This window comes from Microtus ochrogaster, chromosome 21 (genome assembly GCF_000317375.1).
Source record: "Microtus ochrogaster isolate Prairie Vole_2 chromosome 21, MicOch1.0, whole genome shotgun sequence".
In the NCBI taxonomy this organism is placed as follows: Eukaryota; Metazoa; Chordata; class Mammalia; order Rodentia; family Cricetidae; genus Microtus; species Microtus ochrogaster.
Window position 1 is genome coordinate 1,521,463 of NC_022022.1, and position 17,360 is coordinate 1,538,822.

The 17,360-nt window shown below is 43.4% G+C and overlaps 1 protein-coding gene across 1 annotated transcript; it reads right to left on the reverse strand.

Annotated features, from left to right (window-relative positions):
* Positions 1-267: 267 nt before the first annotated feature.
* Positions 268-13,710, reverse strand: LOC101998149 (Fc receptor-like protein 1). The gene is made up of 10 exons (XM_005356921.2): positions 13,680-13,710; positions 10,385-10,405; positions 6,769-7,056; positions 6,333-6,612; positions 5,748-5,872; positions 4,820-4,844; positions 2,430-2,512; positions 2,173-2,244; positions 1,596-1,636; positions 268-339 (listed from the first exon to the last, which is right to left on the reverse strand). The coding sequence occupies exons 1-10, from the start codon at positions 13,708-13,710 to the stop codon at positions 268-270; spliced, it is 1,038 nt and encodes a 345-aa protein (XP_005356978.1).
* Positions 13,711-17,360: the final 3,650 nt, after the last annotated feature.

Below are 17,360 nucleotides of genomic sequence, written 5' to 3' on the forward strand. Positions count from 1 at the left end.
AAATAAAGAGTAGCGTGCGATCTGTCAAGCCCCAGATGGACAACAAGCCGATGCCACCAGCAGATCCTTCCAGCTTCTGGGTCTAAGTCAGTTTTCCTGGGTTGTTTCTTCAGGACTTGTACCAACTTCACACTGGTGAAGGAACCATCTCACGAAAGGAAGCCTATGGGGAAGGTGTGCTGGCAAGTTATCCTTCCTCAGTGTCCTCCAAGTGCATACCAGGCCTTTGGCTTTCTCACAGCCTGCATAGATGCTGTTCACACAGTTTTATCTAGCGTCTTCATAGTCCATATCTGTAATGTCTTCCTTCCTTGGCTTAGAATAGATTTCAGAGAAGACCTGGAAGGACCAAAGAAGAGAAAACAAAGAACAAGTCTTCTGCTGGGCCTCTTCCCAGTCAGCCCGGATGCATTTTGTCATATGCAGCTACGACACTTTAAAAGGAGCTTCTTCGAATCCAGAGGCCTTCTGTCAGTGTGGTGAGAGGAGCCTGTCACTCCTGAAGCTTCTAGAAGTTCTCCCGCTGGACAATCTTATGAGCGGTCATTTCTCAAAGACATTAGGATGAATAGACTAAACTGAGAAACTCTCAGTTTTCCAAGGGGTTGGGCTCTGCCCCAAGACTACCTTTAGACAGGACGAAACTGTGAAAGTACCTGTGATACTTGTTGGAACAAAGTCAAAATACCTGCAATCCAGAAAGTACTTATGTAGCACCATGGATGGATTTTAGAATTTTTTAAAATTGTGCATGTATGTGTTGTCTGTGTGTGGGTATGTGCCCATGGGGAACAGAGAACTGCATCGGATTCCCTGAGTGTGGAGAGGCAGGTGGTTGTAAGCCGCCCAATGTGAGTGCTGGGAACTGAATCCTGGTCCTCTGTAAGAGCAGTGACATCTTTCCAGCCCCCATCATGAATATCTTCAATTATCCATTATAATTATGTAATAATTAAGAATTTTTATAAAATTAAGAATTATAAATTATAATTTAATCTTGTAGGGATAAGTCCCGCCCCTAAGGGGGCGTGTTCGCCTCGAGCTGGGATTAAAGGTGTACAGGAGCGTATTAAGAGCGGTGGGGTTGCGTCCCCAACACCCTGGCCGCCTGGCTAGCTTATGCTCCAAAATAACATAATTTATAAATTAAGAATTTTTCATAATACAAATAATTTTTGTGCTGTTGTTAGAATGGTGTCATGCATGTGTCACAAGGCAGCATTAGTTTTAGTTAGTATTATTCAGTATTAACTTAGTTCATTCCACATTGCTAGCTATATACACTAGTCGATGGCTGTACAGTTCAACAGTATTTCAGGATAGAATTTTTCAAATAAATAGAACTTTTAAAATAAGTATAAACCAAGACTGAGCAATACATCAGCACATTGCTCAAGGAAATATACCCATAAGCCTCCAAAACTCCCTCAAGTAGCGATTCTTCATTGCTATAACTAAATGCTTTTTATCTCTACTGTGTTGGTAAATAAGGGACCCTGGTATTTATTTTCCTCCTCCTAAGCAGTAACACTGTGTAAAAATAGTACAATAGTCTGCAGAGGGAGCAGAGAGAGCACAGAGAGAACAGTAAAGACCCTGCTTACCTCCCTTGCTCCATGTGTCTTCATGTGCTGGGCTGGGGAGGAATGAATAAGGACTATGAGGTTCCCCTTGTATTTAGGCTTTTACAACCTCCCCTTAGTAAAACTTTCTTTTTCTCCAGCCTGTTTTCCATGGACTGAGCTCCAGTGTTATTTCCTGTCTTCCTTTTTATCGCATGAACGATTCTTAGTGTCCACAGAAGAACAGGAGCCTGGGTGGTTGGGTACGTAGGCATTCTGGCGCTAGAGACACTTGATACCTCTCTCCTTTTCCCGGCCTACCATACATAGGATGGGACAAGAGTGGCAGCCATGGTGAAGCGCTGCAGGGGGCGTGGAGGCTCACTTGGCAGAAGCTGACATCTTTGGCTGCCATTAAAAATGGGCCATGTGAAACATGCAGTAAGGACAGCAACGGGCTCTACGTGACAGCTTCAAGACAAAGGTCAGTGACCCCTACGGTCAGCTCTAAGGACACACACCGCCACATTGCCAAGCAGAGCCACTGACTGTCTTCTTGGTTCTGGGACAGACAAAAGTTGGGGAAAAGTCATCCCATGCCGTGTCTCACCTGCTGCTGGCTCTAGCTCCTGTTGGATATGGTACACCAGTGAGTAAATTTCATCACCTCGTACAACATTCACTGAAATGAGAAGGGAGACAGGTGGAGGCAGCCCTTTCTTCCTGCTCTGTCACTTACTCCACACCTACCTCCTATCACAACTAAAGGCCGTCGAATCATCTGTTTGTAGAAGGATTAGGAGGCAGCAGAATCGGCTTTGGCAAGCAGCCTGTGCCGTGTTGCCTCAGGTCCTTGGGAAGCCTTACCGTTCTCGTACACAGACTGTATCTGCTCTGGGCCAGGTGAGTTGAGGTAGCTGGATTCTTGGAGCACAGGCATAGGAGGGCTCCTGTAAGCACAAAACACATGGCAGCCCAGATGCTCTGGGTGTTACAGTCTAAGATTGTAAACTGTGAAGGCAAAGGTTCTGTACAGGATACTAATTCACGGAAAAATTAGCAACTGGAAGGGACAGCTGTGTGGTATAAGCTAAAGCCTCATTCATGGGCGGAAGGGGCTCCGTGTGCTGCCCCAGTGCATATGTTCCCTGGCACAGGTTCACTATGACATCCCCCACACACGGAGCTGTTACCATCTAGGAATCTTGATTGGGTTCATTTTCTCTGCCAGTTAAAGAATTCAAAGGCAGCAGGTGACAGCAGAGAAACTGTGAGCACTGCAGATGGCAGAAGACAGAGTTCACAGAGGAAGAAAGACTTTTACTAGGGGTGAGAAAGTACACACATACAGCAGACACAGAGAAAGACCCTCAGCAAAGCCGAGGGGTGGCTTGAAAATTTGAAGTCCAGCTTCTCTTTGAGGGCTGATTATTATTATTTTTTTGTAAGTCATTGAAGAATCATCTTCCCCTTATCTGGGTTGGTTGGTTGAAGAAGGACTGGCTGTCTGATTGGACGACAGCTGTTGTGTGTGTCCTGATAAAACCTTGAACTTGAGTCAGTATATCAGCAGGAGCTACTGGCAGGGGAGAAATCCCACAAGGTCTTTGTTTGCAGTTGCAAGGCTTTTTTGTCCCCAGGTCAAGAGGGTGAGGAAGAAGCCAGAGTCTTGGAAGTTCAACCTTTTTATTACCAAGTCATGGTCCCTCTCCTTTTCTGTCTGCTTATCAGGGAGCCTAACTGCTAGTCCATTGGAACAGAGCAGGGCACTAAGGAAAAAAAACAGTGATTCATCTCAGTGAAAATAGACACTTGGACAGAACAAGCAACTTGAGGAAGGAACAAAAGAAAACGGTCATGCACACTGGAGATGTGGAAAGTGTTTGTTGTTGGTGTGGAAATACACGAGCTAAGTCTGCAGCTGGCAAGCATTTTAGAAATGTTTTCCTCCTCTCAGCTTCTAGAAAATGTCATTCACAATATTTCCAGTGTGTTTATTGCTCTCTGTCTCGCGTTTCAGAGATATGCAGTGTATATACCTTACCTGTCCTAAACTGCTTTTGAGTCTCAGGGTCTTTCCATTTAGTCAAACCTCTGCTGTAAGCAAGTTGACTGCATCAATAAACCAGTGGCAGGGCCAAAAGAAATCAAAAGAAGGGAACTGCAGAGGCATTGGAAGGAAGCAATAGAGAAAATGGGGAAATAATTGAAAGTAATTAGTGAAAGAGAAATAGCAAATTAATGCTCAAAGTTGCCAATGGGGGAACTCAAGAGTGAGCTTTAGTTGCAGTTCAACAGGAAAACAGCCCATGAGAGAGGACACCATGCAAGTTTCCTAAGGAGGGAAGCAACCAACAGTCCTATTCAGCTATGATACCTATGAACCACAACAACCAGTAAGACATGATGATCTGGGGCCCAGAAGTGGTTAGCAGTACTCAGGGCAGTGAAGTCATCAATCTTAGAGGGGCACATGCAACCACCCCTGTATTAAATCAGCATAATTCCTAACAGTATTTGAAATATTTGTCTTTATACTTGCAAAGAACCTTCTCTTTGCAAACAGACTGAGTCCACTACAGAAAACCACAAACAATCAAAACATAGAGCTGTGGAGTTTATTCCCAATGGACACATCCATAAAACACTCCTGCACCAAAGGCTCAGGGGCGTTGTAGACGTGGGGGTGGGAAGTTTGTGAGAGCCAAGAAGGTCAGAAAGTTTGCTGTGAGAATGTCTCCCAGGAGTGTTAGAAGCTACACCCATAAAGTCTCACTAACATGGCTGTCTAAACAAAGAGACAAAAATAGACACACTGAAGTGGACAGACACACTGAAGGGGAAAGACTGTACATGAGGAACTACAGAGGCAGCTAAGCAATGCTAACAGTGGGAGATACACTCTTCCCTGGGTAGTAGCATACCAACTGGCTATCCAATACCAAATGGTTGGCCCTGGAAACAAGCATACAGGCAATATACAGACTGAACATGTTGTATTTAGGTTTAAAAATACATACATATGTACATGTACATATATGTATATACATGCACATATATCTATATAACAACAATCAAAAGAAAAAGGATACCATGAGTTTGAAAAAGAGCAGGGAGGAGTATATGGGAGTGTTTGGAGGAAGGAAAGAGAAGGGGGAAATGATGTAATTATGCTATAATCTTAAAAAATAAAAGAATTAATGTTTTAAAAGTAAGTTTTCAGCATCATGAGCACATAGAGAAAGCAGGGCCCTCACCTGAGTGGATCATCTGACCGTCTTCCTGCAAGGGAGAAAAACGAGAGCATGTATCAGTGGGGCCCAGTTGGGATGGCACTATGGCCCCAGCGGACACCTGGCAGACACTTATAGAGTCTTTATGTCACAGCTAAGGCCATTAAGGTCCAGAAGAGTTAAGTAAACTTCCCAAAGCTGGAAGTCAACAAGTTCCCAAAGCCACTAAGTATCAGGAGTTGGAACTTGCCACCTGTTACATGCTTTGCTTTGGATTTTGCAACAACCCTGGTGACTCTTATCCTGCCCAGAGTCCCAGAGTCAGGTGCTGCCATGGCCAAGTCATAGCTGGGAAAAGGTGTCCAAAGATGTTGGAAAAGCTTGAAATTCAAGTGAGATTTGCATTGCCTCACATTGTCCTCTGCTGGCCATGTTCAACTTGCTCAGTGAGGCGTAGATATCTGTGAAATTGTGGGTAGTGATAAACTCGGGAGGTAAATAACCTAAAATTCAGAATTGAAAGCAATTGTTGGCTATGTTACCAGGTGCGACTTTCAGGAGAAAAAGAACATTTCACCCAAAAGGTGAGAAAGATCCAGGAATGACCAGAACCCCTAGGGATGTGACTTGTGTTTCAGGGAGGAAGAGAAACTTGGGACAGCACTGTTGGGTAAGAGACGGCACTGACGTCAGGACCAAGTGCTCCTTCTCTCTAGTTTAAAAAGTTGTTATATTTTATATAAAATTTAAATCACAGAAGAGCAAGGTATCAGCTGGCGAAATTAAAGAACTTTCTTAAAAGTGGTGCTTAAGCCAGTTTTAAAAGTTTTCGAGAAGACAGAGGCAAGGTAGCTAGGGTACGTGCTTACTGCAGTATGCGGGCCACAAGTGCCGTCTGTTTCAGGAAACTAAAGGCTACAGTAGCAAAATATGAATATATTACGTTACTAACCTATTTTTCTCTTGATCCAGTAGCAAAATATTAGGGCCATGGTGATGAGGCCAAGACAGCCAAGCAGCCACGCATTGATTCCTGAGGTGAGATTGCTTCCAGACTCAATGGGCACTGAGGAGAGATGGTAAGGAAGGGGTTGGGTTTGGAAAGCAGACATCTTGTATATGGATTACATTCAAGGTCTGCTCCTCATGGGAGGAAGGTGTCTTTATTTATCTAGAAAACCCCTGCTTCCCACACTGATGAAAGAAGATAGACACTCCAACTTTATCCTCCACACCTCTCCTGTTCATTTTCCATGACAGCGTCATGCACAGAAGCCCTCTCATGTATATCACTATGACAGCATTGCATATTGAAGCCACGCCCCTCTTGTGTTCCCCACTCATGACAACATCATGTACAGAAGCCCTGCCCCTTTCGTGTTCATCAGCTGTGACGGCATTGTTTACAGAAGTCCCGCCCCTCTCACATACATCACCCATGACCCTGCCCCAGACAACAGACCCCTGGAAACACTGAAGCTCTCCTAGCATGCTGGGAAGAGACACTGACCTTACGATTCCCAAAGCCTAACCAGTACCTGGTATGTTGAGAGTCACCACCTCACTGCGTTGGGCACCCTGGCCATTGTTGGCTTCACAGTAGTAGTTTCCAGAATGTTCTGCAGTCACGGACAAGTTGAAGGATGCTCCTCCTCCAGAGGGAGCCGAGCTGTTCCCCAGAATGACATTCTCGTGATAGAACTGGTAGAAGATTGGGGGAGAGCCTCTCAGGGCTTCACAGTGAAGCTCCACCAGGTCCCCCAGCACAGCCTGGATTCCAGAGTCCCCAGAGGTAAGGACAGGGCGAGACACTGGAACTGATTAACAGTGGACAGTTAGAGAAAGGCTCCTTGATGATACGACAGACCCATAATTTCTGCTTATTCTCTAGAGGCTCAACCCCACTAAAGTTGCTAAAGGCCACTCAGGGGAATGAGACTTGCTGGTTGAGATGACGTAGCTATGTCACGTACCTCGGACAGTGATGCTCACCAGCTCGCTGAGAACAGGGCCGTAGCCATTGTCAGCTGCACAGTAATACTGCTCAGCATCTCTTCTCTTCACTTCAGTGATCTCAAACTCTGCTGACAGTGAATGCTGTGTCTTTGTTTCCAGGTTTGAACCCAGTGCCCCTCTGTACCAGAGATACGTTATGTTTCCAGTGGCGTTAACAACTGAGCAGATGAGGACCAGTTTGTTTCCCTCCATCACCCATCCCCCAATGGGCCGTGTCTCCAAGCTCACATCAGAGACAGGGATTCCTGTGGAAACACAAGATAATGAAGAGGACCCTGTGTAGGGGGCTTTTCTGAGAGGAGTAGGTGCGGTGGTCCTGAAAGCAAAGGCTGCTGGCAAAGTCAATGATTTATTTTAATAGCTTACATTGGGGCTGGTGTTCTGCTGACTTAGAATCATCTTAGATTAGGCTGATAGTCACAGGGTAAGAAAAAGCACTCTACTGTAGAGAATGTGATGTCATCTCCCACCCTAGGATAACATAATTTCTACTACCCTTTAGTGATTTCAAGTTCAAGTTATAAACCAAACTGCTGGGCTGTGAAGTCTTTCAAATCCTTATTTGCTGCGTATCAATCAAATGACTTAACTTCTCTTATCCAATTTGCATTTGTAAGTGTGTGACTGTCATTACCTCCTGCAGCACTAGAGGTCAGTTACACCACAAGTACAAAGTACTAGAGTAGGTTCTGCTTTGTGTGAACTGTTCAAGGTTTTTTACATTTTGTTTCTATCAGTGTTGAAGCTTTAGCAAGTTTGAGACTACTCAACCTTCTGTAGGTACTGGACATTTGTTTTTGATGATCAACACAAGGAATCACATGATGCAGGATAATAAAACATGATTTTTCTATTGTAGTGTCTCCCATAAACCCTTTTCCAATAACCTATTTTACACACTTCTACCAGAAACCTTTTCTTCCTACTTCACCAGGGCAGCTAGTAGTTCCTCCCAATGTCTACCTTCTTAGGAGCATGTAAAACAACCTGTTCTGCTATCTTTTACCCAGCTCCGACTCTGGAAGAGCAAGCTCAGATACTCACTCTGCACGGGTATCTTGATTGGCAGGCTCCACTTTCCTCTTTTCTTATAAATTGTTTCTTCTGCCATGCACTGGTAAACCTTTGGGTTTTTCCTCCATATGGCAGGGAACTGAAGCTTTGGGGAGCTGCTGCAGCCTGACCCAAGCAACTTGCCATCACTAAAGAAGCAGAAGTGGAACTGGCTATCTGGCCTCTGTGCAAGGAGCTGGATCTTGCAGGTCAGGGTCATGGAATAACCCTCTATAGGAGGGGAAGGACTGACTTCTAGCACAGGGTATGGAAACATCACTAGAGAGAAGATATACACATAAACTCCAGAGCAATATTCATGATTAGGCATCTTTTGTGTTCTCAGTCAAAAGAACATACAACATCTCCCATCACCTCCCTCATAGCCTGGAGTTTCTCTTTGCTGCGAACCTGTCCTGCTCCTTCTGGTACATCCTAAGCCTGTGTGATGGCATCAGCTTCCAGACCATGGCTTAGATCTCATTAACTTATTTTTTAAGTTTCTGGCATAATTTTTAAAGTTATGCCAGAGCTGGTATATTGAAGACAACTGGATATGGTGAAGCTTGAAGTTCTAGCAAACTGTCTCTGTCCCTCCTTTCTCCTTTCCCTGTCTTTCCTCCCTCCCTCTTTCCTTCATGTCTTCCTCCTCCTGTTGTTGTTGTTCTCCTCCTTCTTCTCCTCCTCCTCTTTCTCCTCTTCTTCCTGGTTCTCCTTCTCCTCCTCCTCCTTTTCCATCTTCTCTTTTTCTTCTATTTTGATAGTACTGGGAATCAAAGCAGCATAACATTATATAGACTGGGCAAGAGTTCTACCATTGAGTTAAAACTCACCTCATTTTTTTTTTACCTTTGTTATAAATCATATTGATAAGAAAAAAGGGTTCCTCTTTCCCTGATATCTCAGACCAATGAAATTACATTCCAATACACAACAGGGGACCTGGTTATGATGAAAGCAACACCATAGAAACAACAAGAGGGGCTCAGTTCTCTGTTGACTCTTCTCTGAGCTCCTGTTGCAGTTCCTGATGGAGAAAAGTGAGTGCACGTGCCTAGAAATTCCCTGATTACGACATCCAAATAGCCCAGATCCCTTGGTTCAGGACTTCTATAAAAACCTCTGTAGAATCCATGAGATGAGACGAAGTCTGGAGATACATGCTTTGGAGTGTTAGGGGCTCGTTTCTGACTATGTAAAGATAGTTGAAGCTTCTCTCTTCGCTCCTCCTCTTCACTGTCCCATCAGCCCAGGAAATGCCTTAGTCTCTTTGGGCATTTGTTAACCCTTAGAGCCTCTCAGTTTGGGAAGTTTTATAGTTTTCATAAGAGAAACTTTTTTTCTCTCTTCACCAGATGAAAGTCTTCTGGGTCCTCTGGGTCCCTGGTGATACCTAGTTCAGTGTCTATGAACTCAATCCTTCCTACAAGAAGCCATTTTGCATAATCCTTTTAGGCCTCAGTTACAGTAAGCACCTGCCCTGAGTATGAAATACCTGCATCTTCTCTTTGTGGACATCTGTGGTTTTCATAGGACTGATAAACTCCGCAGCATTTGAAACTGAGCTGAGAAGAAAGATATTAGGTAGACTGGGCCAGAAAAACAAGGAGCAAGAAGCTAGAAACTCACTGCAAGTTCTGCTTTGTGGTTCCCAGCTTGTTTCAGATCATTCTCAACACCAGAGAATTCCTTAAACACATGTAAACCGATGATTTCCTTGCCCTTGATGTGGGTTTGTATTTCTCTTTAGGCTGTGCTTGAGTGCCTGGGCTTAAAGGGAAAGGGGAAACCAAGCACACAGCACACATAGCATTAACACGAATGAGTTAAATTTGGATATCACTGAGTGACCCAGAAGACCAGAGTCTTTTGACCCCTTGACCATGGGGCATCTCTGACCCTGTGCTGCTGGGTGCATCAGACAATCTTTTTTTTAACCTTGTGATTAATAGTTTGTGTGCAAGAGATCAGTTTATACCCGGTAGATTTGCATAAACTTCACAAGAGAAAGTTCCTTCTGGTAAGAAAATCAATTAAATTTGCATATATCGAGGGAGAGAGAGAGAGAGAGAGAGAGAGAGAGAGAGAGAGAGAGAGAGAGAGAACAAAAAGCTACAACTACAGAGCACTGCTCAAAATAGCAGGAGGCAGCAATCCTGTTGGACCTTGCCCTGGCTGGGCGACTAAGTGCTGTGCTCTGCGACTCTGTGTTCTCAGCCATGGGAAGTGCATCCCCAGCTGAAGAGCACGGTGAGGACCTAGGGCCTCTGAAGAACAGAGTAATGTAAATCCCTGATGCTTTCTGCCACCTATGTCTGATCTTATTTCCTACTTGTGCTGAGGTGGCTCCAGACAAGCTCCCCCTGTTAGGTGGATACAGGTCCCAGCCTCCATCCAGAAGTCTCTGAAGTTTGTGTGCTGTTCAGGCATGGGCTGTTCAGTCATCCACAAGCCTTGTGTGCTGATTGTGATGACAAGGCACTCCCTAGACTGTGAGGAAGACTGGGAAGCACAACTCACCATCAGGTTCACAGAGTGGAGCTGGAAAAGAAACCAGTACAGGCTTAACCAAGCAGCAAGATGCACAGACACACAGTTAAGCTTCTCCAAAGGGCTCTCCCCACAGCGCCCTCTCCTTCCCTGTGCCTTCCCCACAACTCCCTCTTCTTCCCCTTCTTTTGCCATCTTCCATACCTCCTCAGCCCCAAATTCCTTTTTTCTTTTTCTGTTTCTTTCCCCATATTGTAATCATCCAGAAAAGACAAAAGTCCTTTTTATGATCATAAGGTAATTTTCGGTAGCCCTTGTCCCTGTGATGAAGGGATGGAGTCTCGCTTGTAACTGCCCGTCAGTGTGTTCCCCTACCCTTACTCTCTTCTTTCTCCTCTGCTGCCAGATGTAACAAAGTCAAATAAGAGGGATAAAGGTCTCAATCTCAAGGCATGAGACCCTGCGGGCACCAACTTCCCATCAGAGGGGTTCTGGGTTCAGAGGAGAGTTAGAGTCCCTCAAATATTCTCCCCTTTTGTGATATAATGGGTCAAGAAGGAGAAATTCTGGAGAAAACTTGGATTTTGTCACTAAAAAGTAGAGATACAGGTATTCTTTCTTGCTCTCGGAGGCCCTGAGGTCCTGGGAAGCGTGTGTCTCCTCTGCCTCCTCCTTATAGTGAGACCGAGAAGGCGATTTGTGGAGACAAGTGAGTGTGGCCGGAGCAGTGAGGATAATGCCAGCATTTCTTTAAGATCTAATCAAGATTTTTTATAATTATTGTTTTTAATTATGCTTAGTTCGAAATGCCTATTTGATTAAATGCTTATTTGAACAATTAGTCCCTCAGGTACTAGCAAGTGATCAGAGGGAGCTAGCAGAAAATAATATTTATATATTTGTTCGTAAAGAAATACTTTTGAATACTTGACTGCCAAGGAATCTACACTATAGTGGGAGACAACTCTGGTACCTAAGACTCAGAGAACAATGCGGAAGAGGAGGCAAAAAGAATGAAAGAGCAGAGGATCAGAAAGTTCGCTGTGGAATCCATGACACCTCAACAATATGGCTGCCTTTAGAAAATCAGAACAACGACAACACAAGCACATGCTAACACACACAGGGGACATGTCATGGGTTCCCACTCCTAGACGAAGAAATTCAGGCAAATAATGATGTCGAGTGCATGTGGAGGGTATCCCCTTCCAGGGACGAGGTCCCTAAGTCCAGCACAAAGTGAGCAGCCCTGGAATTGTATACACATAAGCCACACTTGACTCAACAGGTTGTAGTTATATATTTATGTACATATATGGAACAACAATAATAAAAAAGGTTATTAATGTGTGAGGGTAGAGAGAGGACAATAAGAGGAAGTGATATAATTACACTTTAATGTAAAAGATTTTCATAAAAACAACATTATTTCAGAGAGTGCTCAAATGAAAAACGAAGCAGAGAAATAAGTTTGTATTAAAGTTTCAGACAATCTGGACACTCAGAATGCTGCTGGCACAGAGCAGCAGCCATGAGGACAGTGGAAATGAGAGGGAGGGAGAGAGAAAGAAAGATGGGGAGGGATAGAGAGAGGAAGAGAGGGAAGGAGATGGAGAGAAGGCAGGAGAGGTTAAATACTATTTCTCAATTTTTGGCCAGAGTGACTGGAAAAATGGTGATGACATTTATTGAAACAGAAGAGTTATGGGAAAAATGGATAAATTTCGTGTAGTGGTAACAGATGTAGAAGTCAAAAAAGCCAGTTAGGATGTCTGGTAGACACCTGGGCAACCACTGGCTTCTATTTAAAGAATAAGTCAAATCTGGTGAGATAAGCTTAAGTTAGACAAGTTGGCACCATCAGTGAAAAAGATGTCTAAATTTGGAGAAGAAACTACAGATGAAGTCTAGGTCTCCACTTTAAAGCTGTTAATCAGTTGAGGACAGATTCAGTTCAGTGGAGGAACTAAGAAGAGTAGATGTGAAGCACAGAGGAAACAGGAACATGGCCTTCTGGAGACCAAGTGCAGTGTCCTGAAAGGGGGAGCGACTGACTGTATCTCCCCTGAGAGGCCAAGGAAATGGAAATGACCTCCGGGTGAGGCAAGGTGGAAGTGGTGGATGATGCTAGGAAGAACAGTTTTCAAGGAGTGGTAGAGACAAAAGTTTGATTAAAGTGAGTTCACGAAAAGAGACCCAAAACAATTGAAAAAAGACCGGGTCAAGCACGAGAGAGGAGCTCATGAGATAAGACTGAGAGACTGAAGAGATCTTTGGTGAGACAGAGACGGTCTCTGTTTTGGTTTTGCTTTGGACAACATCTTAAACATCTGGAAAAAAAGTGTCAAGAGCCTCAGAAAGGCCAGTCTGACTAAAAATGAAGTTTTAAAAGAAAAAGTATCAGGGAAGTGAAATAGTCATGGAGAGCAGGGTGAAGGGAGAAAGAAATGGTGCATGAACGAGAAAAAAAAATCCAAGCAAACAGATACATTGATAGGAATAAGCTGGAGCGCAGAAGCATCTGAGTGGAGAGGAGAAGCTCCAGTCAAGAGAGCCTGGCATTAGTAAGCAGAGACTCCTGTCTTTGAGACAAGATGCACTCACGGCAGAAGAAGACATGTAGGCAGCTGGTAGATATGGCAGTAGAAATACGGAGACTTTTCTTCTTGCTGTTTTTACTTTTTGAATAAAGTGTTAATCAAAGTTATAAAATGGGACCAAAAGTTTGAGGAGAAATGAGAAGATTTGAAATAATGGTTCTCATGAGTGGAAAAACAGGGTTGTAGATGTGTATACGAGGTTCCCAGCAGAGGTGAAGAACATGTGTGTCTTGGTTTCTACATTCCACTGTGGCAAGCCTTTGTGTAGAGTACCGCTCGTCTGCTCAGGCAGTCGGGGCACCTGGGAATGTGTCGTCTGATCGTGCAGTGGAGAAGGAGGGTGAGAGAGCACCCACCCTAAGCTGTGGGGATGTCAGGAGCAAACCTACTAACAATGGAAAAATAATCTTTCTGTGTAGATAGACGACACCAGAGAAGCTTAGCTGGAATGAGGAGGGGGTGATGAGAAATACTAATGTTTGACACTGAAAAAGAAATAGTGTTGATAGAAGAAAAGGAACCGAGAGACCAATTTGTTGCCTATATTGTGTGTGTGCGTACACACCTATATGTGTATAAGAGAGAGAGAGAGAGAGAGAGAGAGAGAGAGAGAGAGAGAGAGAGAGAGAACACAACCATCCCCAGGCAGAAGCTTAGTCCTATAATTCTCGACACGTTTTCAAGAAGTGAGATTCCCAGAGCCCATTCTCAGTTGTCCAACTTACCACAGATCAACAGCAGGAGCCAAGGCAGCATGAGGGCCAAGATGAGGATGGTAACTTGAAGGTGCCTTATACCAAAAGAAGATAAGAAAGCAAAACCAAGCTATTCACATGGGAGTCAACAGCTGACAGCATCTCTGAGGTTTGAGGAAGTCAGGATCAGAAGTTAACCTTCAGCACGAGTTTACAGAAATAGACATACAGAGGAGGTTAATCTTGATTTCCTCCTCCATTAAAGCTGAAAAAACAAAGTTGCTCCTTTGTATGGTTTGATTCAGCTTCATGATTTGGAGATTTTGTGCACTGGGAGATGAAGGTGTCTTTTCTTTAAGAACTCACATATCTTGGGAGTTTCCAGGAGAGGGCTCTGGTTTTGATGAGTCTCACTGAACTTTAGTCTGCAGAGTTTCACACAGCACATCTTCATCTTTGGTAAGGATGTCGACTTAAGTGTCTTCTCAAATACACCTTCTTTCTTCAAAGCTTTGCCTGTGGTCCCACACTTGACTGTCAGATTCAGGGACTGTTCCCAGGTTATGGCTGGTGCTCACAGTTACATATGCTCATTTATATGGGGTTCAGCTATTCATATAGATACCTCTCCCATTTTAAAATTTCACTGTCCCAATAAATGAACATGAAACACTTTTCAAAAAGGTATAGAAAGTTATATGCTGGGAAATGTTTGCAATACAATACAGGCAGCGAGTACACACCCAGTGGTCTGTGCACTGGAAGAGTTCACCTTGATCTGATGGTCCTGGGTCACAATTCCTCTCTTTACCCGGCTAGGGTGTGCAGTTCCTCCGTGGCTTTCTTTAGCATTTGTGTCACATTTCTTTGTTACCCAAAGCTTGCATGGGATTCACATTGTGGATTAGCGGGGAATAAACTATTTTATTTCTCAATATTTCTTGAATCTTTAATCATCTACCATTAAGGATAGCTAGGCAATCCACAAAGGCTGGGTTATTAGAAAGATTGAGAAGTCCATCTAGGTCTGGGCATCAAGCACATCTAAAGAAAAGGGCTAGGGAAAGAAGTCAGCGGAGGTGGATACACTCAACTTTTCAGGGAAATCGCTGGGCACCAGACAGTTGTGCCAGCAACTGTGGTATGGCTTGGGAAACCCACATGAAGATATCTGCCACATTTAACCCTTAAGGACCAATACAAAAGTCCCAGCCCTTGAAATGCAGAAACCGGAAGTCTGGGAGTGGGGAGTTTTGAAACTGTTTCAGATCTCTTTTCTTGTGTGTTCTACTCCAGTGCCCTTAGATTTCTTCAGATTAAAATATATTTGCACACTGCGCCATAGAGTTAAAGACATTAAAAAAAATCTGCTCATTGGAGTACCATTAGTATGAACAATAATGGGTTCATTATAAGTATAGAATGTAATGATTTTTGACAAAAATAAACTGTTATAAATACAACCATAGTAATGGTTGAAGAATATTGAGTGTAGTGTATGTGTGTGTGTGTGTCACAATTGACACCCAGCTGTCACAGTCTGTAGCCTGTGGAAGGAAAATTCTGGAAAGAAACTGTGTCTGTAAAGGCTAGTTGACTGACTACAACTTCAGTGGTGTGGAGAGGTTGGAATATTGCCAAGTCCAGGGTCAGATTAGCCTAGGCATCTTTGTCTCCATTAGTAATTACTCTTCTCTATACATGAACTAACCTCTTTTGTCACTATTGTATAAATCCTTTGGGAATGCCTATTTTCCAAATGTCTAATAATTCTGTCAGGCCCTCCTGCTCTGCTATAACCCACCTACTTTATATACCTAGTGATGTTTTGAAAAGTGTGTTACTTTATGACTGATTTTCTTCTGTTACTACAAAAAGTTAAGGAACTTGATACTTCTTTGGAAGCTGTGTTTGGGAAAAAAAGAAAAACCTGAACCCGTGTTTCTGGGCCATGGTTGCTCATATTCACTCCAGAATAAATCAAGTCTTTATTCCTTTGCAGCAGGAACTCTTTCCTTCCTAGAGGGTTGTAGACAAGTCTGCGAGGCCAGGTTCAGTCAGAGAGCCCCTATTCCATTGTCTGTCAGTGTTTTAGGGACAGAGGCTTGTTTTGGTCCCTTCCTGATTAAAACTTACTAGTCAGGTGCTGCTACTCACCCTCAATAAGTGACTTAACACGGCCAAATAAATACCAAAAAACCAGGAAAAAGGGTTTTTATTCAGTGTGGCCATATTAAGAGGGACAAGAGATACAGTGACCTCCCTACTTCATCCTTAGGGCTCAAAATGACATTGAGGTTTAGATAGAGGGCCAGTGATGTGCACATCTAAGCAGTCCTGGTCGACCCATTCTTGTCTAGGCTTGAGTTTCACCTGTTATGGTTAGTAATGTGTGGAATCTCTTTCCTGGAGGCAAGGGCCCCACTTGGCTGGTTCCAGGTTTCATTCAGCCTTTCACTTTTCATAGTATTATAAATTCCATAGGAGGTTCAGTGTCTTGGAGTCCAGTGCTTCACTTCTCCCAGACCAGCTGTGGGATGTGTGCATGTGTGTGTGTGTGTATGTGTGTGCGTGCCTACCCCTTCTCAGGAACCCCAAGCCTGTGTAACTGTTAATCTGTATTCTTTTACTTTACATTAATTTCTGTGGCTTCCTAAAATTGAAAATACATAATATTTCTTGTTTCTAAATTGTTTTCCTTAACTTGATATTTCTGAGATTCATTCATTGCCTTATGATCAAAATTGCTGTAAATACTCATGTATAAGTATTTGAATGGAATTGTTGAGTCTGGAGATAATTAACTTTTAAAGAAACTGCAAGTTATTTCCACAAGTGATTTACATTCCTACCAGAAGTCCATTCTCGGTTCAGTCATTCAGATGCACCAGCTTCCTTCTCACTGAAGATGCCTGAGTAAGCTGGCTGAGTATTTGTCATGTGTTTGTAAGATTTTTACATGTTTTCCCTCTTTCATTGTCTCTTCCTATCTTAGAGATGTAGTTATGGTTCAACGTATGTAAACTGATAAATGTCACCCACCATATAAAGAGATGGAAAACAAAGCTGCATGATCATCTCATTAGATGCAGAAGAGGCATTTGACAAGACCCGATACCTCTTCAGAAGATCAACAATTAATAAATGGGACCTCATGAAGTTGAGCTTTTGTATGGCAAGGACATCATTGTTCAGACAAAGCTGCAGGCCACAGGATGGGAAAAGATCTTTATCAATTAGATATCCAATAAAAGGTTAGTATCTGAAATAAATAAAGAACTAAAGGTACTGGGCATAAAGAAATCAAACAACCCATTTAAAAACAATGGGGCACAGAACTAAGTAAAGAATTCTCCAAGGATGAAACACAAATGGCTGAGAAATACTTAAATAAATGTTCACCACCCTTTGTCACCAGGGAAATGTAAATCAAAACTACTTTGTAATTTCGTCTTATACCAATCAGAATGACCAAGATCAATAAAACAAAAGACAGCCCATGCTGGTAAAGATATGGGGAAAAGAGAACACTTATCCACTGCTGGTAGGAGGGAAAACTTGTACAGTCACTATGGAGATCAGTGGGCGTTTCCTCAGGAAACTGGGAATAGAGCTACCCCAAGATCCAGCTAGTCTTGGTCATTTACCCAAAGGCCTCTATGGCCTCTACAGCCTTCTCTAGAGATACTTGATCACCAAGTTCATTGCTGC

What these genes read in the sequence shown, in the direction of transcription:
- LOC101998149 (XM_005356921.2), bottom strand. Translation starts at nt 13,710, where the DNA reads ATGCTGCCTTGGCTCCTGCTGTTGATCTGTG. An exon ending in GCTCCTGCTGTTGATCTGTG is followed by an intron (nt 10,406 to 13,679) that starts GTAAGTTGGACA and finishes TTTCTTTTCCAG; the next exon opens with CTCCACTCTGTGAACCTGAT. An exon ending in GGTGAGCATCACTGTCCGAG is followed by an intron (nt 6,613 to 6,768) that starts GTACGTGACATA and finishes ACTGTTAATCAG; the next exon opens with TTCCAGTGTCTCGCCCTGTC.